This window comes from Oryctolagus cuniculus, chromosome 8 (assembly GCF_051225735.1).
Source record: "Oryctolagus cuniculus isolate XC-2025 breed Fujian yellow rabbit chromosome 8, ASM5122573v1, whole genome shotgun sequence".
NCBI classification, from domain to species: Eukaryota; Metazoa; Chordata; class Mammalia; order Lagomorpha; family Leporidae; genus Oryctolagus; species Oryctolagus cuniculus.
Genome location: NC_142874.1, coordinates 71,790,339 through 71,816,852, shown reverse-complemented (window position 1 = coordinate 71,816,852; position 26,514 = coordinate 71,790,339). Strand labels below are relative to the sequence as shown.

The window sequence follows — 26,514 nt, the reverse complement described above, 5'->3', positions numbered from 1 at the left end:
GGCCAGAGGTTGAGCCCGGGAGGAGGAAGCAACGGTGGCGACGGGCGGCAGCCGTCGAGCCCCAGGCCTGCGGCTAGGCCTGCCGCTGGCCAGCCGGCTGGCCGCAGGGTCCAGCCGGGAAGGCGTGAAGGACAACCTCGGTGTGTGGGAGTTGGGCTAGGGCGCGGGCGGCCTACAACGGGTTGATGTCTTTGTTTTTAACCCCCCGACCTTGCTAATGTCTGCCCTGATCCCTGACTGAATTTAAGGGTTTTATTTTTATTTTTTTAACATTCTTTTTTTTAATTACTTTATTTTTTTTATTTACGGGACTGTTGTCTCTCTCTTCCTTTGTGGTAGAATTTACGGGAAAGGTTCAGCTGAGAACTTTTGTGTATGTGAAAACTCATGGAAGCAGTCCTGAGATAAGCTAAAGAGGGTCTTGGCCGTGTTCTGTGTGGAAACGCCATTTATGGAACTATACGGCTCCTCCCCCCCCCGCCCCCCGAGTATTTTTAGTTCATAACTTTTTCGTTTACCGTCAGTTTTTGTTATGATTTGTAGGTGAGAAAATGTCTGCCAAAAATGACTGGTTTCAGAGTTCCAGGGTCCCTAGTTTTGCTCAGATGCTGAAAAAGAACTTGCCAGTTCAACCATCAGCCCAGAAGGTAACCACACCCACAGGATATGCCTCGGAAAGTTACAGCCTGTCCAGTATGGCATCCAAGGTTACGCAAGTGACGGGTAGGACTTCTTTCTCGTTTGTAATAATGCTTCAGTTCTTTACGATTCTGGGATGGCTAGTGAGTTCTGTTGGGCCTCTGGTTTCAGTGTTTCTCGACATATTATCATTAACCCGTGGCTGCTTCCCACCTGGCACTGGAATCCGACGTTGTAGAAAGCATGCGCAGCTCTGCTTACTTAACTGTTCTTTCCTGTCTTGACTGTTCAGCGCTTCGTGTTTCTTGCCATCTTGAGAGGAGATTTCAGTGAAGGGAGAGGACTTAGAATGGTTTGTAGTCCACTCTTGTCTTAGCAGAGTGTTAAATATACAGGGGCAGATGTACCTTCCCGGTTGAATTGAATTCATCGTGAGAGGGAGTCGAAAATCATAGCGAGGGGCTGTTGAAGCAGTTCTAGTCCCAAAATAGGTGTCTTTCTCCATTCTAAGCCTGCTGACATCATCTGTAAAAATGGCTTAGCTTCTGAAGACCTTGACATAAAAATTCCATGGTACTTTGATGTCAGTAGTGATATATCATTTCTTTGCAACATAGTTTTATTACTGAAAAACATACATGGAGTAACAGGTTGTTCTCACTTGAGCCAAAATTATGTAGTAGAAACTAATGAACGATGCATATGACTATATATTATCTAGGACAATCTTCCATTGGGGGGAAGGATTTGGTGCTTTTGCTATTTTTTTTAAACCAAATTGAGAAACATAGACATTTCTTTTTAGGTAATTTTCCAGAACCATTGCTTTCCAAAGGTCTTTCACCCATTTCAAATCCTGTCCTTCCTCCAAAAAAAATACCTAAGGAATTTATAATGAAGTATAAACGTGGAGAAATAAATCCTGTATCAGCCTTGCACCAGTTTGCACAGATGCAGCGGGTTCAGCTTGACCTTAAGGAAACTGTAACAACAGGCAAGTGCAAAGCTGTCTCTTGTTTTTATGGTATTAGAAAATAGGAGTATTTTTTCCCATTAAAAACAGAGCATAGTAAGTGGTGTTAAATTTGGTTATTTAAATGACTGCTAGTATGTTTTCACAAGTATACATAGGAAATCCATATGTTCATAACCCTTTAACCTTTTGAACCTCTGCAAATATATAAAATTTTTATAACCATTGCACTGTAATTTTTTGTATGTTCCTAGCTGAACTGAAAATATCCTCATGCATTATTTGAAAAGTTTTAATACTTAATGTGCAATGAACATGCTTTTGTAGTAATGTTGAATACTTGGACTAAGATTATGTGATTATGATGCCTAAGAAAAAACTATAGTTAAATTTGACTTGTAAAAATCAAAGATTTGACATCAAATCTGGGGACATCTCTGTTACAGTTTTCTCCATTCTCTCTTAACCACCCCTAACCATCGATCCCAAACCAGAAGAATCTGTGACTGCTTTATGTCTATGAAATATCAGAGAAGTTCAGATCAGTAAAATGCAGAAATAGGCTTCTGATTCACATTATGGTCAATGATTTAGGAAAAACTTCAGCAAAGTGACAGAGTAAGAGTAAATGATCTTAAAAGGAAGTGTCAGCTTAAAAATAAGTCAAAAGAAACCAATATGAACAAACACTTGGTGTATATTATGTGTATGTTTGTACACTAGCATAAGTAGTTTGGTTTATTTTTCCTCTTACTAACTTTTATCAGTATCTTTGCAAAAGGATTGAAAGCTATTGAGATTTTAGTAAGAATTGCAACAGCAACAACATGTTTCAGTCTGTTCTTTTCGATGAAATATAAGTAGTAGATGACAAAAATAGAAACTTCATATTAAGAAAGAAATCACTTTATATTGAGGTGGGCTGACTCCCTGTTCAGCTTGTTAGCTTTCCTCTCAGACTACTGGAAAATGTCACTTTTTTATTTTTTCCAAATTGATCAGGATGAATTTTCACTGCTACGAGCAAAAAAACTACTCAAAAACATGACCCATTGATTGTTGTTTATTTTATATTCAAACTGTAGCTAAATAATTTGAATCAGTGGGTTTGGTACTGAGACCAGAGTGTCGGTATTTTTAACAGGCTCCTCATGTGATTTAGATCCATAATAAAGTTTGAGAACCTGGGTTACAAACAGACTGCAGCTTAAAGGTCTCAGCATTCTGACACAAAACTTAACCATTTTGAGGTGTGGTATCACATAAGAGTCATCTGGGCCACTTGTTAAATATACTGAGTGCTTTCTGGTTTAGTAAAGTTGAATTGAACACAGGTGATCATGAGTTAAGACACTTGGGAAACAAGTCTTAAACAATGGGAAATTTTCCAAGATGCAGTCAGGAGTTGCTTGTAAAACACTGATATGTAACAGTTAATGTAATATGATTCTGACTCAATGAGGCAATAAGATAGTGGGGTTTATGTGCAGGGACATTATACCTAGCCACCCATAACCAGAGACTGGAGACTTAGCACCTGTAGGTCTCCTGAATTCTGAATATAAAAAATAAATTTGAAACAGAAAAAAATTTGACCTGTAAGTTTATGAGATTATTGTATTTAATTTTCATCAAGAAAGTATGAAAGCTAAGTAAAACCTAGTAAAAGCAATTTTTCTAGGATCTTAAGAAGACTGGATGGACATTCATTTTAATTTTTAGGGTTTTTTGTTGTTGTTGTTGTTTTCTTATGTTTTGATTTTCTTTCCTCACTCTCCCAATTTGCCCTAAACTATAATGGATTGAATTGCTTACCATGAGCTTAATGGCTACACAGGATTTCTTCAGAACAATTCCTTATGTTCTGGAGCAATCTGAGAGTGGGATAAATTCAGCTTTATTCATATTGAAGTTTTCAACAACAGTTTGTCTCTCATTGGCCATTTGGTAGATATTTTAGTGTTATTGTTTACCATTGCCAAACATTATACTAGGCATTCACTGTTATTGCAAGTATGACCTGTATTCTAAAGCTGGCATTATTTTTCATACTGAATCTGGAGTCAGCTTGGCTATTTGAATCCTCAAAATGAGTTCAATGGCCTATCCAGCTATAGTTTTTTTGACCCTACAAAAAGACTTAAGAAATTGGTGATTCTAAAGTAAATCGTTTTCCAGAATTTTTGTACTGGGATGTTTTCCTATAAACAGATGTCATTTGCAAGGATATTCTATGAATTATTGTAGCATTCATTCCAACTTCTTTTTCAAGGTAATGTTATGGGACCATATTTTGCTTTTTGTGCTGTGGTGGATGGTATTCAATACAAGACTGGACTGGGACAAAATAAAAAGGAGTCTAGATCCAATGCAGCAAAATTAGCTCTTGATGAGCTTCTACAATTGGATGAACCTGAACCAAGAGTCTTAGAAGCATCAGGTAAATACTGTTGATTATAACATATTTTTTAAAATGTATCATTTCCCAAAAAGATGTAAGGTTTACGTTCATGAAGAATTACTTGGCATCTTGTAAGATAGAAGCTGAAGGATTTGAATAAATACCTTTAGTTGCTATCTGCTGACCTATTTAATAGTAGTTTTTGTATATTGCAGCACCAAAAGATATAATCATGTTGCTGACCACTCTGATAACTTGTGAGATTGTTAATGAGTTCAGTCCTGATCAGTGGTTTTCTCTTTGATTTCTTAGATTTTTATTACATACTGTACATTTAATACTTAGATCACTTTAATGCAATTTTTAAAAAATTTGCCTGTAAAATTCAGTAAATGATAGTTATTTGGGAAAATGGCCAAAGGTAGCATAGCAGATTGGTTAATTGAAGAGTCTCTGCTCTGTTCCTGATTTCAGCTTTCTGCTAGTGTGCACCCTGGTGTGCAGCATTTGATGGCTCAAATTGTTCTATTCCTCCACCAATGTGGGAGATGGAGATGAATTTCTGGACTCCAGGCTTCAGCCAGGCACACACCATAGCTGCAGGCATTTTATGAATGATCCTGTGGCTAGGAGCTGTCTCTCTTTGTCTCACTCTCACTCTCTGCTGTCTCTTAATACAACAACAAAAAATTTTTAAGTGTAAAATCTAGAATTACTCGGGTTGCAATATTGATCCTGCCCTCTAAACCTAAGTCTCATTTGAAAGGTGGAGACAAACTGCCTCTTGTAACTGTCTCCAGTAACTACTTTCTGTTACTATCATTAGCGTTAAATGAACAAATGCCTGTAAACCATTTACCAGTGCCAGGTGAATAACACACACCAAATAATGGTAGTTCTTATTAAGTATTAATCAATTGAGAAATACGTTAGCATGCTATATACAATAGCACTTTTTGGCAGTATTCATTTCATGTGGTTTAACCTTAAATAAGGCAACTTTTAAAATTAAAAAGATTTTAAATTTTACTTCAGTGACCATAAAGTTCATTGTTTTTAAAGACAAATTATCACATTACTACTAGATTTTGTTTTTAGTATATTTCATCTTTCACTTCTTCATACTTAGGGTCTTTATATTCTTTCAGATGAATTCTTACGTGTTTTTGCCATTTTAATAGAAGTGATTTAATAATTGAAACTGATTTGATTAAATATTTCTTAACTGAATTGTGTTTTGTTTAGTTTTTGAGTTGGTGATATATTCTGGATATTAATCTTCTGTTAGATAAGTAGCTTGCAGATATTTTCTCCCATTCTGTCAGATATCTCTTCACTCTTTTGTTTCCTGTGCTGTGCAGAAGTTTCTAAGTATAATCCTGTTTGTCTAGTTTTGCTTTTGTTGTCTGTGCTTTGGGGATCTAATCCCAGAAGTCATCACCTACACCAGTGTCTTGAAGTGTTTCCCCTACATTTTCTTCCTCAATTTCATAGTGTCAGGTCTTAAATGTAGGTGTTTCATCCATGTTGAGTTGACTTTTATATATGGTGAGAAGTATGAACCTAATTATTCTACTGTTATTTGAATGTTTTCTCTGTGGGTCTGGTAAAAGTTTTGTCTATCTTCTAAAAAAAAACCCAGCTTTATGTTTTGTTGATCTTTTATTTTTTAGAATTGCAATTTCATTTATTTCGTTCCTGATTCTTATTTCTTACCTTATACTGATTTTTGGTTTGACTATTTCTTGTTTTCCTAAGTCCTTGAGATTCATCATTAGATCATTTACTTGAGATCTTTGTATTTTTTAAAGGGATCACTTATTGCTAAAAACGTCCCCCTTAATATTGTTTTTGCTGAATCCCACAGGTTTTTATATATTGTGTTTTCATTTTCATTTGTTTCAATAAATGTTTTATTTCAATAAAATAAAACACATGTTTTTCATTTTTAATGTCTTCAGTCATTCAGTAGCATGTTGTTTCCATGTATTTTAAGTGTTCTACTTTTTTGCTGATTTCTAGTTTTATTCCTTGGTGATCTGAAGATACATGATTTCAGTCTTTCTACATTTACTGAGACTTGATTTTCAGTCTAATAGGTGGTGTATCAAAGAAAATGTCCCATGCACTGATTAGAAGAATGTGTATTCTGTAACTGTTGGGTGAAATGTTCTGTAAACATCTGTTAGGTCCAGAAGATCAATAATGTGGGGGTTAACTCTGATGCATCTTTGTTAATTTTTTTTTTTTTTTGGTGACAGGCAGAGTGGACAGTGAGAGAGAGAGACAGGGAGAAAGGTCTTCCTTTACTGTTGGTTCACCCTCCAATGGCCGCTGTGGATGGCGCGCTGCGGACGGCGCACAGCGCTGATCCGAAGCCAGGAGCCTGGTGCTTCTCCTGGTCTCCCATGCAGGTGCAGGGCCCGAGGACTTGGGCCATCCTCCACTGCACTCCCGGGCCATAGCAGAGAGCTGGACTGGAAGAGGGGCAACCGGGACAGAATCTGGCGTCCCGACCGGGACTAGAACCCGGTGTGCCGGCGCCGTGGGTGGAGGATTAGCCTATTGAGCCATGGTACCAGCCATATCTTTGTTAATTTTCTGTCTGGATGATCTTCCTTGATGATAGTGAGATATTGAAGTCCGTTAATATTATCATGTTGGAGTGAATCTCTCCTTTTAGGTCTAATAGTTATTTGCTATATATCTCTTTTTTTTTTTAATAGTTATTTGCTATATATCTCTTGTTGTTTTTTGATGTTATGTATTCTTGCTGAATGATCGTTTTATTAATAAGTAATATCCTCTTTGTCTCTTCCTACAGTTTTTTTGTTTTTTGGTTTTTTTGTTTGTTTTTTTTTTTTGTTTTTTTTTTTTTTTGACAGGCAGAGTGGACAGTGAGAGAGAGACAGAGAGAAAGGTCTTCCTTTTGTTGTTGGTTCACCCTCCAATGGCCGCCGCGGCCGGCGCACCGCGCTGATCAGATGGCAGGAGCCAGGAGCCAGGTGCTTTTCCTGGTCTCCCATGGGGTGCAGGGCCCAAGCACCTGGGCCATCCTCCACTGCACTCCCTGGCCACAGCAGAGGGCTGGCCAGGAAGAGGGGCAACCGGGACAGAATCCGGCGCCCCGACTGGGACTAGAACCCGGTGTGCCGGCGCCGCAAGGCGGAGGATTAGCCTAGTGAGCCGCGGCGCCGGCCTCTTCCTACAGTTTTTATTTAAAGTTTGTTTTATCTGATATGAAAATAGCTACTCCTGCCTATTTTGGTTTCTGTTTGCCTGCTACATTTATATATTTTTCTCTAATGATTCACTTTATGAAGTGAATTTCTTTGTAGGTAGCATATAATTGAGTCTTATTGTTGTTTTTAATATGTATGCGTTTATTTGAAAAGCAGAGTTACAGAGAGAGTGAGGGAGAGACAGAGATCTTCCACTCCCCAAATGGCTGCAGTGGCAGGGACTGGGCCAGATATAAGCCAGGAGCATGGAGCTTCAACCTGGTCTCCCATATTAGTGGCAAGGGCTCAAGCACTTGAGCCATCTTCCACTGCTTTTCCCAGGCCATTATCTGGGAGTTGGATAGGGAGTGGAGCAACCAGGACACAAACAAGTGGCTGTATGGGCTGCTGGCACTGCAGGTGATGTCTTTACCCACTATGCCACAATACCAGCCCTGGGTCTTGTTTTTTGTTTAATCCATTCAGCAAACCTTTGCCTTTTGACTGAGGAATTTAATCTATTTACATCCAAAATTATTATTGATAGATAAGAACTAACATCTGTCATTTTGTTGATTTGTTACTGGTTGTATCTGCTCTGTTCAAGATTTTGTAGTGTCAAGTGTTTTCATGATGTTTAATACTTTTTTTCTTAAGATTTTTATTTATTTATTTGAGAGGTAGAGTTACAGGAAGATGGAGAGACAGAGATAAAGGTCTTTCATCTGCTAGTTCACTCCCTAAATGGCCATAACAGCCAGAGCTGAGCCAATCCAAAGACAGGAGGTTTTTCTGGGGTGCCCACACAAGTGCAGGGGCCCAAGCACTTGGGCCATTTCCACTGCTTTCTCAGGCCTTAAACAGAGACCTGGATTGGAAGAGGATCTTCTGGGACACAAAACTCGTGCTTAAGGGATTCTGGCACCACAGGCAGAGACTTAGCATACTATGCCATGATGCCAGCCCCCATGATGTTTATTTCTAATGTAGGAGTCCCTTCAGAATATCTTGTATGGTTGGTCTAGCATGATGAATTCTTTGTTTTTGCTTATCTGGGGAATACTTTATTTCTCCTTCACTTCTGAAGAATAGCTTTGTTAGATATATTATTCTTTTAATTTTTTTTTTTTTGACAGGCAGAGTGGACAGTGAGAGAGAGACAGAGAGAAAGGTCTTCCTTTTGTTGTTGGTTCACCCTCCAATGGCCTCCGCGGCCGGCATGCTGCGGTTGGCACACTGCGCTGATCCGATGGCAGGAGCCAGGTACTTATCCTGGTCTCCCATGGGGTGCAGGGCCCAAGTACTTGGGCCATCCTCTACTGCACTCCCGGGCCACAGCAGAGAGCTGGCCTGGAAGAGGGGCAACCGGGACAGAATCCGGCGCCCCGACTGGGACTAGAACCCGGTGTGCTGGCACCGCAATGTGGAAGATTAGCCTAGTGAGCTACGGCACTGGCCTCGGATATATTATTCTTAATTGAAATGTTTTTTTCTTTAAGATCTTGATAAATCACCCCACTTTGTTCTGTCCTATAGGGTTTCTACTGAGAAATCTGGTGGTCTAATTGATTTTCCTTTATCTGTATTTTGACATGTTTCTCTTACTATCTTTAAGATTCTTTCCTTCTCCTTGTCCTTAATTTTTGACAATTTGACCAAAATATGCCTTGGGGAAGTTCTTTTTGGTTGAATCTGCCTGGTGTTCTTTGATCTTCCTATATCTGGATGGGTATCTCTCTCAAGACTTGGCAAGTTTTCAATTTTTATTTCATTCAGTAGACTATGAATGCTTTTTTCCTTCTCTTTTCCATCAGGAATCCCTATAATATGAATACTTGATTGCTTCATTCTTTTCTCTTTATTTTTGTGTGAATGAGTTATTTCAAAACGCTTGTGCTCCAGATAAGAAATTCTTTCTTTTGTTTGTTCTTTCTGCTGTTGAAATTTTCAGTGGTATTTTTATTTATTTGATTGATGTTTTCAGCTCCAAGAATTCTGTTTGATTGTTCTTAATGATTTCTGTCTACTTAGTGACTTTCTCATTTATGTCACCTGTTTTCCTCATTTCTTTAAACTGTCTCTATTTTCTTGCATCACATTTAGTTTCCTTAGGATCATTATTTTGAGTTCTGTTTCAGACATTTTATAGATTTCCTTCAGATTAATATCTTTTTGGAGAACTATTTTGGAGTTGTCATGCTTTTTCATGTTTTGTTCATCCCTGTGGTGATGTCTGTGTATATGATAAAATAGTCCTTTCTTTATGGAGTAGATTTTGTCAGGAAAGTCATAATTTTCTCTTTTTTAATGGCAGAATAATCTATTTAGTTTATATTCTACATTTTATTTTTTCATTCATCTGTTGATGACTGTTTTGGTTGCTTCTGTTTTTTGTCTATTGTGGATAATGCTGCTATGAGCATCTGTTTACAAACATCTCAAAACCCTGCTTTCAGTTTTTCATGTTATATTCCCAGAAAGTGGAATTGCCAGATCATGGGTAATTTTTTGATCAACCACCATACTGCCATCATGGCTGCCTCTAAACGTTCCAATTTCTCCATATCTTGGCCCATACTACTTACTTTCTGGTTTTTTGGTAATAACCAACCTAAAGGAAATGTTGTGACAGCTCATTTGTGGTTTTGATTTACATTTCCTTAATGAATATGTTGAAGGGCCAGCACTGTGGTGTAGCAGGTTAAGCCTCTGCCTGCCGCGCTGGCATCCATATTGGAGCCAGTTTGAGTCCTGGCTGCTCCATTTCTGATCTAGCTCCCAGCTAATGTACCTGGGAAAGCAGTGGAAGATAAACCAGGTGTTTAGGCCCCTGAACCCATGTGGGAGACCCAGAAGAGGCTCCTGGCTTTGGACTGTCTGGCCCAGCTTCAGCTATTGCGGCCATTTGGGGAGTGAACCAGTGGATGAAGATTCTCTCTTTTTCTCTCTTTTCTCTTTCCTCTTTTCTCTCTTTCTTTCTCTTTCTATCTTTGCATCTGCCTCTTCCTGTCTGTAACTCCACCTTTCAAATAAAGTAAATATTTAAAAAAAGTTATGTTGAACATCTTTTTCATATTCTTATTGTTCATTTGTATATATTCTTTTTTTAGGATTTATTTATTTATTTGAAAGGCAGACTTACAGGCACAGGCACAGGCAGAGAGTCTTCCATCTGCTGATTCACTCTCCAAATGGTCACAATGACCAGAACTGGGTTGATCCAAAGCCAGGAACCTAGAACTTCTTCCAGGTCTTCCATGTGGGTGTAGGGGTCCAAGGACTTGGGCCATCTTCTGCTGCTTTCCCAGGCACATTAGCAGTAATTGGAAGTAGAATTAGCAGGAATTAGCACTAGATTGGAAGTGGAGCAGCCAGGGCTCAAACTGGCATCCATATGGGATGCTGGCACTGCAGGCAGCAGCATTGCCCACTATGCCACAGAACCAGCCCCTGCATAGATATTCTTTAGAGAAATATCAAATCCTTTGCTCATTTTTCAAGTAGGTGCTTGATATATAGTTTGTTGTTGTTGCTTTAATGTCTAGAGGCAGAGAGAGAGAAAGAACACCCCCATCCACTGGTTCACATCCTAAATGCCCACAATTGCCAAAGTCAGAGCCTGGAGCCAGGAACTCTATTAAGGCAGCAGGAATCCAATTACTTAAGCCCTCCTCAATTCCTTCCTAGGTGTGCTTTGGCAGAAAATGAGTTGTGAGCCAGAGTTAGGATGGGAACCCAGGTACTTTGATGTGGAACACTTAACCATTAGGCTAAACATTCACTACCTAGATGCTTGGTTTTGTTGCTGAGTGTGTTGTATTGTAGTTGATATCTGGATATCAACCCTTAATCAAGTAACTTGCAAATATTCATTGGATGCCATTTTACTCTGTGGGTGTACAGAAGTTGTTAATTTTGATGAAATCCAGTTTGTCTATTTTTTTCTTTTGTTTACATGCTCTTAGAGTCATAGCCAAAGTTCTTGCCAAACTTGGTGTCATGGAGCTTTTCCTCTGTGTTTTCTCCTAGGAGATAGATATAGATATAGGTATAGATATATAAAACTCTAATGTTTAGGTATTTGATCCATTTTGAGTTCATTTTTAATCTATGGTATTAAGTAGGGGTCTACCTTCATTCTTTTGCATGTGCTTGTCCAGTTTTAGCAGCATTTGTTCAAAAAAATTGCCTTTTTTTGTGTTTTCCGATCTTGACTACTTGTTAATTATTTTTACTGTGGCCAGCCCTATGGCATAATAGGCTATGCCTCTGTATGCGGTGCCAGAATCTGAGTTTGTGTCCCAGCTGCTGCTCTTCGAATTCAGCTCTCTGTTTATGGCTTGGGAAAGCAGAAGATGGCACAAGTGCTTGAGTACCTGCACCTGTATGGGAGACTCCAAAGAAGCTGCCCATATGGGATGCTGGCACCACAGGCAGCAGCTTAACCCACTACGCCACCAAGCCAGCTCCTATGAATGTTTATTATGCAAGACTAACTACTTTATTGGGACTTTTTATTAAGGTTTATTTATTTATTTGAAGGGCAGAATTACACAGAGAGAGAGACAGAGAATGAGATCTTCCACTGGTTCTCTCCCCAAATGGCTGCAATGACCAGAGCTTGACCAATCTGAAGGCAGGAGCTTCTTCAATGTCTCCCATGTGGGTGAAAGGAGGCAAGCACTTGGGCCATTTTTCACTGCTTTCCCGGGCATTAGCAGGAAGACTTATAGGAAACAGAGCATCCAAGATTTGAACTGATGCCCATATGGGATGCTGGTGCTGCTGGCAGTCGCCCCTTTATTGGCACTTTAGCTCTGGAATCTCTTCATTTAAGCTTTCCTGATCTTTTCATCCTCTGGCTTTATGTACTCTTTTCTGGTTTTCCCTGTATTCATTAACTTTGGGGACCACATCGAAAAGCAGTTGCAAAAAATGAGACTTTTTAAAGTATGGAAAACTTTGTACCCTGGAAAATACCCTGGTAAAACAGTATTTAAGGGGGCAGTGCTGTGGCATAGTGGGTAAAGCTGCTGCCTGCAGTGTTGGCATCCTGTATGGATGCCAGTTTGTGCCCCAGTTGCTCCACTGCTGATCTAGCTTCTGGTGAATGTGCCTGGAAAAGTAGCAGAAGATGGTCCAAATAGTTAGGTCCCTGCACCAACGTGGAAGACCCAGAGGAAGCTCCTTGCTTCGGATCAGCACAGCTACAGCTGTAGTGACTATTTGGGGAATGAACCAGCAAGTGGAAGATCACTCTCTCTGTAACTCTGTCTTTAAAATTAGTAAATAAATCTTTAAAAAGTAGTATTTAAAATGATCATTTTTATAATTTTAATAGAATAATAACTGGAACTGTTTTACAGTCATAAATATAAAAATGTTCATTGGTTTGTAAAGTGGAACTTTATTTTTAGCTGCTTTTTGGAATATTGTATCTATTAGAAAGCAAGTTATGTAGTAGAATCAGATTAGGAAACTCCAAAATTTGTTTCCATACATGATTTCAAAGTAGGAAATAGGAAAGACTTTGTTGAGGCTGAGCTAATGGGTATTTGATGGCTCAGAGCTGGCAGAAATAGATAGGAAAATTATTCTTGTATAGCTGGTTTATTGTAGAATAATAAGGTACCAGCAGTGTGGAATGTTAAAGTCTCATGTTTACTTACACTTTTGTTTTGTTTTTACAGGGCCTCCTCCTATACCTGCAGAACCTGTTGCTACACCTGAACCATCATATGTTTCAAAAGTACATTATGGTAGGAGTCTTTTGTAATCTTTCTTTTTAGGAGAGTAACCCATTTAAAACTTAACATAATTAAAAAATGCCAAAGTATGAAGTATACATTTTATCATTCAAAGTTCTCACACATTGGCTATTCATTAAATAATCTGTTCACCTTTTAATGGCAGTTATTAGTCACTCAAGCTTCAGGTGAAGTTACTGTGTGACAAGGGACCAGTTACTGGCACCTTAATTTATTCATCTGTAGAATTGCAATTACAGTAATTCCTCATGTGTTATTGTGATGATTAAATTAATTCATGCATGTAAAATGCTTAGGTCACTGCCTGATACACAGTACATGCTCACTGAATAGTAACTTTCATTATTTTACTATAATACTTCATCACATTCAAAATTGTATGATAGTTATTTTATACTTTCTATATCATATGAATTTCCTGGAAGACAGGAAATTATTCTTAATTTGTACACTGACCATAAAGTAGGCATGCTTTGGATTTTAAAGTTCATGTATTTGTAAAATAAAAAGGAAAAAGAATTTTTCTTTCTTTTCCAGGACTGGAGGTTAGGATTTGAAAATTCTTAGGCCTATTGAATCTTTTTTTTTTAATTTGCACCCCCCACACACACGCACACAATGTATAAAGTACTGTTTGAGAACTAGTTTTGCAGTTAATTCTAATAGTACAGCTAATTAAGGACAGAGGTCCTACATGGAGAGTAATTGTACAGAGACTTCTGTTGTTAATTTAACAATTAACACTCTTATTTATGATGTCAGTGATCACCTACTAAGGCTATGGAAGTCTTTTGTGACCACAGACTCTGTCAGCAATTAGACAAGGCCATAAGCAAAGTGAAAGTTCTCTCCTTCCTTCAGAGAAAAGTACACCCTTCTTTGATGGCCACTTCTTTCCACTGGGGTCTCACTTACAGAGATCCTTCATGTAGGATATTTTTTACCACAGTGTCTTGGCTTTCCATGTCTGAAATGCTCTCTTGGGCTCTTCTGCCATGTCTAATTGGGTTTCCTCTGAATGATTTGTTGTTTCTCTTGTGCATATTTTAAGATCTGTTCTTTGTGTTTCACTGAGGTGAGTTTTGCTAAAATGTGTCGCAGTGAATTTCTTTTCTGGTCTTGTCTATTGAGAGTTCTGTGTATTTCTTGTTCATGGGTGTCTCTTTATCCAGATTGTGGGAGTTCTCTGTTATTATCTTATTAAGAAGGCTTTCTAATCCCATCTCTTTCCACACCTTCTAGAATTCCTAAGATCTGTAAGTTGGGTTGTTTGATAGACTCTTGTAAATCTCCAACTGTGATTTTTAATTTTCTAATTTCTTCTTGTATTTGATCTAACTATATTATTTCTGGAAGTTTGTCTTCTAGTTCTGATATTCTTCTGTGTCATCTATTCTGTTGCTATGACTTTCCACTGCATTTTTTATCTGTCTATTAAATTCTTCAATTCCAGTATTTCATTCTGGCTTCTCTTCAAAAATCTCAATTTCTTGGGAGTGCTTTTTATTTAGATCATAAATTTGTTTTTGGTTGCTTCTAAGTAATCTGACTATTAGTTTTCTGAATTCCTTTTTTGGCATATCCTCGATCTCTTCTTCATCCTTCATTATTGAAGATTTGTATTGCCCCTTTGGAGAGTTCATGTCTTTCTTATTCTTATTCAGGACTTTTCCTTTGTTCTTTGGCATTTCTAGTTGGTTTCTTGTTGATTTTTTTTAAATTGATTTCCCTCTGCTATGAGCTGCTGTGTGTCTCTGTGTTGCAAGTGGAAGCACACACCCCCCTCCTGGAGCTCTGTTTATTTCTAGATCATGATGGAGGTGGGTACCAGGGCTTTGTTGTACTAAGCCCCGCCTGCTGGGGGGCTGGGCTTGCTTCTCACTGGTGCATGAAAGAAGCTCAGCTTTTCGCTGTTTAGGACTACTCCTTGTTGTACAGCTTATGTGGTGGAGAGGAAATCACTCTGAAATGTTGTGATCCTCGTTCCTGGGTGGGGCATATTGTGAGGTGGCACCTGCAATTGATGGGTGTGTGCACGGGAGGCAAATGTGGCAGGACCCTGCTTACACTTGAAAATGTAAACAATCAATAAGGCTTTTCCCCACCAGCTGTAGGTCCAGTTGGGGTGGGGGGAGGCACAGATGGACCGTGGTGTGCCCAACCTCTCCACCTGTTCCCCTACAATTTCTCCTTCTTCCCGCTTGGAGTTCCAACACAGTTTACCAAACTTCCCCACCTGCCTCTATCCACAGTTCTGTGGACTTGCGACCTCTCACCTAGTTCACTGAGGAGAGTGGTGCCAGTCTCCTTGCTCAGTCCCTCCTTCGCTGCACGTATATCACCTCTCCTTCCCCTTTGCTCCCCCAGGGTGGACCTGAGCAGTCTCTGGTGGACTCCTGGGCCACTCTGTGTGAACTTCTGACAATTCTGCCACTGGCTTGTATCCTCTCTGCTCACCAACTATTTTTTCCCCCATGACTCAGAATGTTCCGATGCTATACTACCATCTTGTCCTCCTCCACACCAGCCTATTCAATCTTGATCTGTTCTCTCAGAGCAAAAGGCCTGGTACGTTTCTGTGCTTGCTTGGAGTAAAAGGATCAGACCAGAGAAAGCTGAATATATATGAAGACAAAACCCACCATCATTTCAATATAGTTCACTTGTCCTAACAGTTTTAAGAGCTGATAAACAAAAGAGACATGAGGGATCGATCCTACATCAGTGAGTTTTTGTTTTTGTTTTTGGTTTTTTTTTAAGATTTATTTGAAAGAGTTACAGAGGTAGAGCCAGAGAGAGTCTTCCATCTGCTTGTTCACTCTCTAAATGACTGCAGTGGTCAGACTGAACTGATCTGAAGCCAGGAGCCAGAAGCTTCTTCTGGGTCTCCGATGCAGGTGCAAGGGCCCAAGGACTTGGGCCATCTTCCACTGCTTTCCCAGGCAAAAGTAGAGATTTGGATTGGAAGTAGAGCAGCCGGGACTTGAACCAGTGCCCATATGGGATGCCAGCACTGCAGGCCGTGGCTTTAACACACAGTGCCAAAGTGCTGGCCCCATCAGTGAGCTCTTTTTTTTTTATTTTTTATTTTTATTTTTTTTATTTATTTTTTTTTTTTGACAGGCAGAGTGGACAGTGAGAGAGAGAGACAGAGAGAAAGGTCTTCCTTTGCCGTTGGTTCACCCTCCAATGGCCGCCGCGGCCGGCGCGCTGCGGCCGGCGCACCGCGCTGATCCGATGGCAGGAGCCAGGAACCAGGTGCTTTTCCTGGTCTCCCATGGGGTGCAGGGCCCAAGCACCTGGGCCATCCTCCACTGCACTCCCGGGCCACAGCAGAGGGCTGGCCTGGAAGAGGGGCAACCGGGACAGAATCCGGCGCCCCAACCGGGACTAGAACCCGGTGTACCGGCGCCGCTAGGCGGAGGATTAGCCTAGTGAGCCGCGGCGCCGGCCAGTGAGCTCTTAATATGGGAAGAATCTCTTGTCTTCCAGCTTCTGTGGCCACGTTTAATGACTAGTGGGATAGAATCCCATGTAAAAGATTGGCAAGCAGTATAGAGTTCTGTTACCCTGGGGAAATATCATAATCTGAGAAGAAAGAATGTCAGAGTAGAGTTAGGTTTAATAGGCTTAGGTCAGAAGTCAGGTGTCAGTAAAGGGAGAGCAAATGTCATCATTCAGACATGGGTAAAAACAGAAGTTAGATATTATAAGTTTCAAAGAAAAATGGTTTGAGGCAAACAAAAATCTGAGCACCAAAATCTATTCAAAATAATAAAGTAACCCTAATATCTACCTTTGATGTCCAAGACCAAGTAAATGCAACAGGTAGGGTTTAGCATGTCCCAATACTTTTTGTGAAGTGATGTGTTTTTATATTTTTAGATTGTTGTGCAAGCTATCACTAAGAAACTGAGTTTGTTCCATCTACAGAAAAATTTCTGAATGTATACTTCATTTCAATTTTAAAAGTAGTTTAAAAAAATCATTCAGTGGAAATTGTGTCTACTGTGTCTTGAGTTTTTAGTTATAAGCAGAGCCAAATACTTGATTCTGTTTTCTCATTTTGTGACTCTTTTTCAACTCTTTTTGATAATGTGAACATACCATGAGGAATATCTTACAAAGAAAAATGCTAAGGGATAGGCATTTTGTATAGTTACACTGCTTGGGATGCCCTCACCCCTTATTGTAGTGCCTGTGTCGCAGTCCTGGCTGTTCTCCAAATTCCAGCTTCCTGTTAATGCTCATTCTAGGAGGCAGCAGACATTGTGTCATGTAGTTGAGTCCTTGCTACTCATTTAGGAGATCTGCATTGAGTTTTTGCTCCTAGCTTCAGGCTTGCCTCAGTGGCATTTGAGGAGTGAACCAGTGGGTAGAAGGTCTTTTTTCATCCTTTAAAATAAGTAAATAAATTTTTTAAGAAGAAAAATTCAGATTTACTGTAAACAAGAACCTAACTGAAATGTTGTATCCAGTTAGCAAATGTTAACTGACACTGATAATACAGTTTTAGCATTTTTATGCCTATTAGAAGACAATGATTATTAAGCAAGTAAAAATATTTCTATGAAAATTATAATTGATTATACAAGTCAAATATATGCAGTACATGAGAGCAGTGATTTCATTGCTTTTTTTTTTTCCTCTGAGAATATTTAATGGACTGTGAAGCTACTGCAACCACTGTGATACATCAGGATACAAAGGAACACTTTGAGAAGCATTGTATTATATGATTCTGCCACCTCCCATTCTTTAAAACTGTAATTATTCACTAGGGCTATATAATCATAAATATACACAATGCAGCAAATTTCCAGTTTCTTACCTTAGTAGTTTCATGTTCTAAAAAAATATCAATGGGTAGCTTTTGAAAAAAAAATGTATGGTTATAAACTGTTCAGGTAGTCCTAGTTACTAAGAACCATCTTCATCTTTAAGCAAAAATTGGGACTTTTTATGTGAACATTGAACTGTGTCAACACTCTGAATGCTTTCTTGTTGTTGTAGGAGTTATGTTGTTTTGGTTTGGTTCCAGTGGTTCTTAACAGGGCAAATACTAAGCGTACCTTGATCGTCACAATGGTTGGACAGGACTAGACTACTTTCATTCATAGACATGTTGATCATCCTGCATTGTGAGCAACAGTGCTATACAACTAAGAATTGTCTTGAGTTTCTGTGACTTTTGAATATCTCATCACAGTAAACCCAAGTAAAATCAGGCATCTAGTATGTAACAATGACCCATCTGTTTACAGGGAATTATCCAGAAAGCCCAGTAAATTTTGTTCTTTTAGAATCAAATACTGAAATCTCAATAATGATAAACTATCAATATGCTTGTACATAATTCTGTTATTAATTTGATTTTGAGATAGTAATAAGACATCTTTGAGAGAAAGCACAATGTTCTTCAAATTTGTATTGCTTTTGATTTTTTCCTAGAAGGGAGATATGTGCAGTATGCAAAGTTTTCAAAGATTGTTAAAGAAACATTTAATCAACTAATTTCTAATTCTGAATATCTGAAATGTAGCAATTCACTGGCTGCTTTTATAATTGAAAGAGGTAAGTCCAGATATTAGGGATACGATAGTTTATAGAAAAATGATTACCTTAATGAGATGAACTATACAATGGTATTTTAGTTAACTATGTTTACCTTTGTTGGCAGTGGTATTGCATTGATTTGGAGTGGCCTTTTCAAGTACCTGTGGGTCATTAAACAGAAAGGTTCTCAAAGGTAGAGATAAAATAATACTGAACCCTTATAAAAGTCTTAACATTTTTAACCTTAACCCTGCTGAGATCTTAGCCTTGTTGAAAGACTCTAACCATCCTGAAATCTTAGCCTCATTGTAAGAAACAATTGAAAAGGCGATTATAACTATTAGCATTTTTTCTTCATTTTCAAGTAAGAAAAAATTCAAATGTGGGGAATTCTTGTGGATATTGCATTGCAATTCTATTTTTATCATTTGTTTGATCATTAATTATAAAAGTATTTGAGGTTAATATTAATCTCTGAATTAGATATTATAGATGATATAAAAACAATTTGAGATTTGGTTCCTATTTTACAGAGTTATTATAATCTAAGTGGGAAGAGAAGATGCATATATACTATTTGAAAGTTGAGGATGATAAAAATATAAAATTGTTTTCCAGAATGCAAACATTCATGAAAGTTCATAGACAGGAGAGAAATATTAAAAGATTTTGAAAATAGTATGACACTGAAGCTGAAACTTTAAGAATTGATAAGTCTTGACTAAATAGAAGAAAGGAATATATTTTTGAAAGAGAAAGGCTTAAGAGAGCTAATGTGGAAAAACTGTTTATGGGACAATGAGATTAATACATTCCTAACAGAATAGTATTTGTACAGGAATGATAAAAGATAGTTATATTGACAAAATGATGCCAGATTATTAAGAGGGTTAGAAGACAATCAAAAGTTTGATTTAATAAGGTTGATAATAAACTGTGAAAGATTTTAAGGATAGACAATATGCTGTAATTGTTGGGAGCACCCGCTTCAGACTCAAAACTGCTACTTAAATACTTTTGGTAGTTTATATACTTAATATCTCAATGCGTCATTTTGATTCTCATTTCTTAAAAATAGAGTTAATAGAAATAACTTCTACTTCATGGGTTTTGTAGGATTAGATAATGTAAATACAACATATAGCATAGTACCTGCCATTTAGTAAAAGCTTAATAAAGCTCACTTATGATTAAGATAAAGTTAAGCAATAATTGAAAACAGTTTTTAAAAACATGACAATGGGTAGAACCTGAACTAGACAGTCACAACCTAGGCAGGTGTTTATGGTTGAGTGCCTATATTAGCATGGAGATGGACATAGCAGAAAGGGAAACATACTTTTTTAAAAATAGATGTGAAAAGATGAAGATGAAATGTGATGAATGAAGTGAGATGAATAAAAATAATACCATCATTTCATGTTTAGTAGAATAGTGTTTCAGTGTACATGGAAATTTGGAAGCCAATGTAGAGTTCAGTCAAGAAGAGTGTGGGTAAAATAATAAATGTGGTTTTAGAAGACATAAATGTGAATGAGATGAGAATATTTGAGTGAAATCAAGTACTTCACGTGATCAAAATATATTTAAAATGTATTCTTAAGAATGTTATTTCATCATTTTTAACTGGGTCTGTAAGACACCATCAAATCTAAATATCCTCCTCTCCCCTACCATCAAATCTAAATACTTTTTCTGCATTTGTATCCATATTCTCTACTGTGACAGTGGAGGAAGGATCTTTCTTACAGGACAATTCCTTCAGCAAAGTTCTTATTCATTCTCCTGTTACATTTTGTTTAATTCCTTCTTTTGATTTCCTCTTTTTTTTCTTGAATTATCAAACTTGAGTATTTTGGCCGGTGCCGCGGCTCACTAGGCTAATTCTCCGCCTTGCGGCGCCGGCACACCGGGTTCTAGGCCCGGTTGGGGCACTGGATTCTGTCTTGGTTGCCCCTCTTCCAGGCCAGCTCTCTGCTGTGGCCCGGGAGTGCAGTGGAGGATGGCCCAAGTGCTTGGGCCCTGCACCCCATGGGAGACCAGGAAAAGCACCTGGCTCCTGACTCCTGCCATCGGATCAGCGCGGTGCGCCGGCCGCAGCGCACTGGCCTTGGCGGCCATTGGAGGGTGAACCAACGGCAAAGGAAGACCTTTCTCTCTGTCTCTCTCTCTCACTGTCCACTCTGCCTGTCCAAAAAAAAAAAAAAAAAAAAAAAAAAAAAAAAAAAAAAAACAAAAACAACTTGAGTATTTCCCCATGCATTTGCAGGTTGAATTACAAACTTGAGAAAGAAACTGAATCATGGCTATGCTAATTGCCTTTTGTAATTTAGATTATACATTACCATTCCATTCTAGAACTTACACTGATAACTGTTACATAATTCCATTTAAGGGTAAGTTTACAGACCTGGTTATTAAGTCAGATTCGGTGTTCAGATCATATTCCTGGGGGCTGGTATTATGGCACAGAGGGTTAAGCTACCACCAGCATCCCAGGCTGTTTCAAGTCCAATCCAGCTTCCTGCTAATGCACCTGAGAAAGCAGCAGATAATGGCCCAAATACCTGGGTCCTTGCCACTTGTAGGAGACCTAGATGAAGCTCCTGGCTTCAGTGTAGCTCAGCCCTGGCAGTTGTGGCCATTTGGGTAGTGAACCAGTGGATGGCATGTGCTCTCTTTCTCTCTTCACCCCCCTAACCCCCCAACTGTGCCTTTCAAACAAGTATATAAATATTTTTAAAAGTCACATTTTTGTCCTAAAAATGCAAACAGAATCTTGCTAAACTGTCCATGAATTTTATATCTTTGCTTTCAGCTCCTTTAGTCTGGAAAGCCTACTTCCCAAACTTCTATTCTAAAATTAAAACAAACTCTCCTTTAAACCTATGGCATCCTTCTACTTGAAACCAAAGCCATTTTGTACTTGACTGTATAGCCAAACTTCATTAAGAAGTTGTTTGAAGTCGCTGTGGCTACTCTTTACTCCAGTTTCTCTTACTTTTTCTCTTCTACTTCTTGGAAACTGCTGTTATCAAGACTACTAAATCTCTTCATGTTGCAAAATGTAATGGATTTTGTTAACTATTTCCTTAACAGAAATATTAAACACAATTTACCACACCTTCCTTTTTCTATCACATCGATATCCTTGGTTTATATGCCCTCTGCCACTGTCCCCTCAAACTGCTCATGGCTTAAATTCCAAATAATACTAACTGTGGTCACCATGCTGTACATTAGGTCTCTCTTTTTTAACTGTTTTGATTGATTGATATCTCCCTATTTCCTCCACCTCCCAACTGCTATTAACCACCCTTCTCTGTTTGACTCTTTTAGACTTCCCATCTCAATGGTATCATGCATTGTCTTTCTGTGTCTGGTTTCTTTCACATAACACAACATCCTCCAGGTTGTTGCAAATATCCAGGTTTCCTTTTTAGAGAAAGAATATCCCATTTTTTTAAAAAAAATTAAATGGAATACAAATACCATAATTCCAGATATTTACATGTTTTGTGCCTTAGTTATTGTGAATAAAGCTGCAGTGAACATGAGGATTCAGATATCTCTTTGATATCTTAATTTCATTTTTTGGATCTATGGCCAAAAATGGAATTTTAGGGTCATATGACATTTCTATTTTAAATTTTTTGGGGGAATCTCTATAGTGTTTTCCATATTGGCTGTACTAATTTAAATCCCTAAAAAGGAAGTGTCTTAGAAGATCACATAAATCAAGGTGTAGAAAAATAGATGCATATTTGAAAATTTAAGGTTATTTGGCAATTTATTGATTGTGGTAATTATATGAAATTAATACAACTTTTTTAAATTGGGATACTACTTTTGAAATTTGCTTGTTGGATAATTTTAAGACTTTTGAAATTGTGGTTTTTTTTATGTTTTGGTAAATACATTTAACTAAAAATAAAATAATAGAAGCCAAGGTTGAATGTACGAGAGAAGGGTGTTAGAATAACCTATTACTGGTTCCCTTTTTCTTTCAGCTGGACATCATGAAGTTGTAGCTATAGGCACAGGTGAATACAACTATAGTCAGTGCATTAAGCCAAATGGAAGAGTGTTACATGACACCCATGCTGTGGTTACAGCAAGAAGGTCTCTCCTGAGGTAAGGTGACAAAATATTTAATGTCTCCAAATATAGGTGTTCTGTGTCCAAAATAATTGCATGCAAATGTCTTTACAAATAGAATTTTGCTCATCATTGAGCCAAGAATATGAGAATCTCTTATCCAGGTCATCTAATTATTTCCTTGTTGCATTTGGAAACCTTATTATTGTAACTACAATGTCTAATCTGTGGATTTTAGTTACTTCCATTATTAAAAGCTTGTGAACTTATTTTAAAATGTCCTGCAATATTTTTTCAAAGATAAAAATACCATCATTTTACTGACTAATATATTGAAAAGTACAGCTTCAGATCTGGATCAAGTAGACTTGGTCTTATCTCTGAATTAGCCATACTTACCCTGTGGCAGCACCAGGAACTAATAGGTTTCCATTTATGCAGTCCATGCAAAGTTTTCCATATGACAGAGTGTAGATAAGATAATTCTTCAGGCTGACAGATCTCAGAAAGAAATAAAGGAACTTGAGATAAGTATACCTGGTATCTTTTTCATAAGTACTAATCACTATGCTCCTTACAAGAGGAATTGAATAGGGGTCACTGTTGTGACACAACTGGATAAGCTACTGCTTGCAAGGCAGGCATCCCTTATTCGAGTGATAGAAAGCCGCAGATGATAGCCCAAGTACTTGCGCCTCTGCCACCCATGTGGGAGATTCAGATGGAGTGCCTGACTTCTGGCTCCAGCATGAACCAGCCTTGGCTGTTGCACCCATTTGGGGAATGAACCAGCAGATATTCCCATACCCCTACCCTTCCTCCCTTTCAAGTAAATAAGTAATTTTTTTTAATGAATGGCGGGAGAGAGAAACCATAAATATTACTCTTTCAAAGTCTCTTTATATCAAAAGTGGGAAATGTATGTTACTCCTTATAATATACACAAACTTTAGGTTCTCTCAAGCTACTAAGCTTACTTTTATCAAACTTTTTATTAGGCAGTTTTCAAACACAAATAGGGGAGAATAGGATAATTAGTTCTGTCATTCAACTCCAGTAGTTTTATCAGTATTTTGCCATTTCTGTTTGATCTCTGCATTCTCAAGTTTTTCTGTTCTTTGCTAGAGTATGTTAAAACAAATTTAGACATGTTTTTTACGGGAAAAGGTAAGTATATATCCTTAATAATAAAGACAGGATTCTATAATCCTAAAAGTTGGAGAAGTCCATGAGGGTAATAAAACTCATTCCTCCCCTCCCCATCTCACTTGGTACTTACAGAATTATTTGACTTCTTTAAAGTTACTTCCTTTATGTTTATGTCTTCCCCTTCCAATGTTTCATTGTTATATACTAGTGCTTAATTTTTTGTTAAATATTTCTGATGATGGAATTTGATGGAGCACATCTTAAAACCGTGTTTTTTTCAATAAGTTAAGTAGTATTTGTCCCTGATTTGATTAATTGTGGTCTTTTAGGAGATCTGTGTCACTTCTTAATACACCTTATAGAGTTCACTGTATTATTATTATTCTCTTCTTCTATTTTTTTTTTTTTTTTAATTCTAAGGATCAGGAACCACAGTTTGTTTGGGTGGGGCAAGAGAACAAGACATAAGGCTAAAAGTTGACTCTACCTGGGAAGCTTGGAACAGAAAAAGAAAAGAGGAATCAGTAGGAAAATGGGTCTTCAGCAGGATATGGTAGTTTGACTCATATATAAAGTAGAAGAGGAGTGACAGTTGTGGAATACAGTTTTTTTTTTTTTCAAGATTTATTCATTTATTTATTTGAGAGGCAGAGTTAGGGAGAAACAGAGAGAGGTCTTCCATCCACTGATTAACTTGCCAGATGGCGACAGTGGCCAGAGTTGGGCCAGTCTGGTACCAGGAGATTCTTTCAGATCTTCCACAAGGGTACAGGGGCCCAAGCACTTGTATCATCTTCCACTGCTTTCTCAGGCCATTAGCAGAGAGTTGGATTGGAAGAGGAGCAGCACCTACTATGCCAAAGTGCCAGCCCCATGGAATACAGTTTTGTTTTTTTTTTTAATCTTTTATTTAATGAATATAAATTTCCAAAGTACGACTCATGTGTTACAATGGCTTCCCCCCCATACCGTCCCTCCCACCCACAACCCTCCCCTTTCCCACTCCCTCTCCCCTTCCATTCACATCAAGATTCATTTTCGATTATCTTAATATACAGAAGATCAGCTTAGTATACCTTAAGTAAGTATTTCAACAGTTTGCTCCCACACAGAAACATAAAGTGAAAAATAATAGATGATTTTTTTTAAATGATGATGAAATCAGATCAGACCTATTGTCATGTTTAATCCCAGTGAGAGTCAAGTTGGGAATTGATAATTTCTTTCTTTCTTTTTTTTTTTTTTTTTTTTTTTTTACAGAAGATCAGTTTAGTGTACATTAAGTAAAGATTTCAGTCGTTTGCACCCCCATAGAAACACAAAGTGAAATATACTGTTTGAGTACTCGTTATAGCATTAAGCCTCAGTGTACAGCACGTTAAGGACAGAGATCCTACATGAGGAGTAAGTGCACAGTGACTCCTGTTGTTGACTTTACTAATTGACACTCCTGTTTATGGCATCAGTAATCTCCCTATGCACCCGTTATGAGTTTCCAAGGCTATGGAAGCCCCTTGAGTTCTCCGACTCTTATCTTGTTTAGACACGGTCATAGTCAAAGTGGAGGTTCTCTCCTCCCTTCAGAGAAAGGCACCTCCCTCTTTGAAGACCTGTTCTTTCCACTGGGATCTCACTCACAGAGATCTTTTTGCCAGAGTGTCTTGGCTTTCCATGCCTGAAATACTCTCATGGGCTTTTCAGCCAGATCCGAGTGCCTTTAGGGCTGATTCTGAGGCCAGAGTGCTATTTAGGACATCCGCCATTCTATGAGTCTGCTGAGTATCTCACTTCCCATGTTGGATCACTCTCCCCTTTATTTATTCTATCGGTTGGTGTTAGCAGATACTAGACTTGTTTATGTGCTCCCTTTGACTCTTAGTCCTTTCATTATGATCAATTGTGAACTGAAATTGATCACTTGCAGTAGTGAGATGGCATTGGCACATGCCACCTTGATGGGATTGAATTGGAATCCCCTGCTATGTTTCCAACTCTACCAATTGGGGCAAGTCAGCCCGAGCATGCCCCAAATTATACATCTCTTCCCTCTCTTATTCCCACTCTTATGTTTAACAGGGATCACATTTCAGTTAATTTTCAACACTTAAGAATAACTGTGTGATAATTACAGAATTAAACCAGTCATATTAAGTAGAACAGACAAAAAAAAATACTATGAGGGATAATGTATTAAGTTGTCCATTAGCAGTCAGGGCTATGCTGATCAAGTCACCATTTCTCATAGTGTCCATTTCACTTCAGGAGGTTTCCTTTTTGGTGTTCAGTCAGTTGTCACCGATCAGGGAGAACATATGGTATTTGTCCCTTTGGGACTGGCTTACTTCACTCAGCATGATGTGTTCCAGATTCCTCCATTTTGTTGCAAATGACTGGATTTCGTTGTTTCTTACTGCGGTATAGTACTCTAAAGAATACATATCCCATAATTTCTTTATCCAGTCTACCGTTGATGGGCATTTAGGTTGGTTCCAGATCTTGGCTATTGTGAATTGTGCTGCAATAAACATTAGGGTGCAGACCGCTTTTTTGTTTATCAATTTAAACTCCTTTGGGTAAATTCCAAGGAGTGGGATGGCTGGGTCGAACGGTAGGGTTATATTCAGGTTTCTGAGGAATCTCCAGACTGATTTCCATAGTGGCTTGACCAGTTTGCATTCCCACCAACAGTGGGTTAGTGTCCCTTTTTCC

At 38.3% G+C, this 26,514-nt stretch overlaps 1 protein-coding gene across 13 annotated transcripts in view; it reads left to right on the top strand.

Annotated features, from left to right (window-relative positions):
• The window catches only part of ADAD1 (adenosine deaminase domain containing 1), a 128,929-nt gene continuing 102,415 nt past the window's right edge, over positions 1-26,514 (top strand). For 5 of the 13 annotated variants that reach the window (XM_089302547.1, XM_089302545.1, XM_070047640.2 and 2 more), the window contains exons 1-7: positions 1-140; positions 544-723; positions 1,445-1,633; positions 3,885-4,052; positions 12,925-12,993; positions 18,454-18,576; positions 22,569-22,692. In XM_089302547.1, coding sequence (XP_089158673.1) covers positions 552-723; positions 1,445-1,633; positions 3,885-4,052; positions 12,925-12,993; positions 18,454-18,576; positions 22,569-22,692 — 845 coding nt within the window. In that variant the 5' untranslated portion in view covers positions 1-140; positions 544-551. Of the gene's footprint in view, positions 141-543; positions 724-866; positions 992-1,444; positions 1,634-3,884; positions 4,053-12,924; positions 12,994-18,453; positions 18,577-22,568; positions 22,693-26,514 lie in introns of those variants that run through there. The other 8 variants (XM_089302550.1, XM_089302546.1, XM_070047641.2 and 5 more) reach the window with 4 other exon arrangements.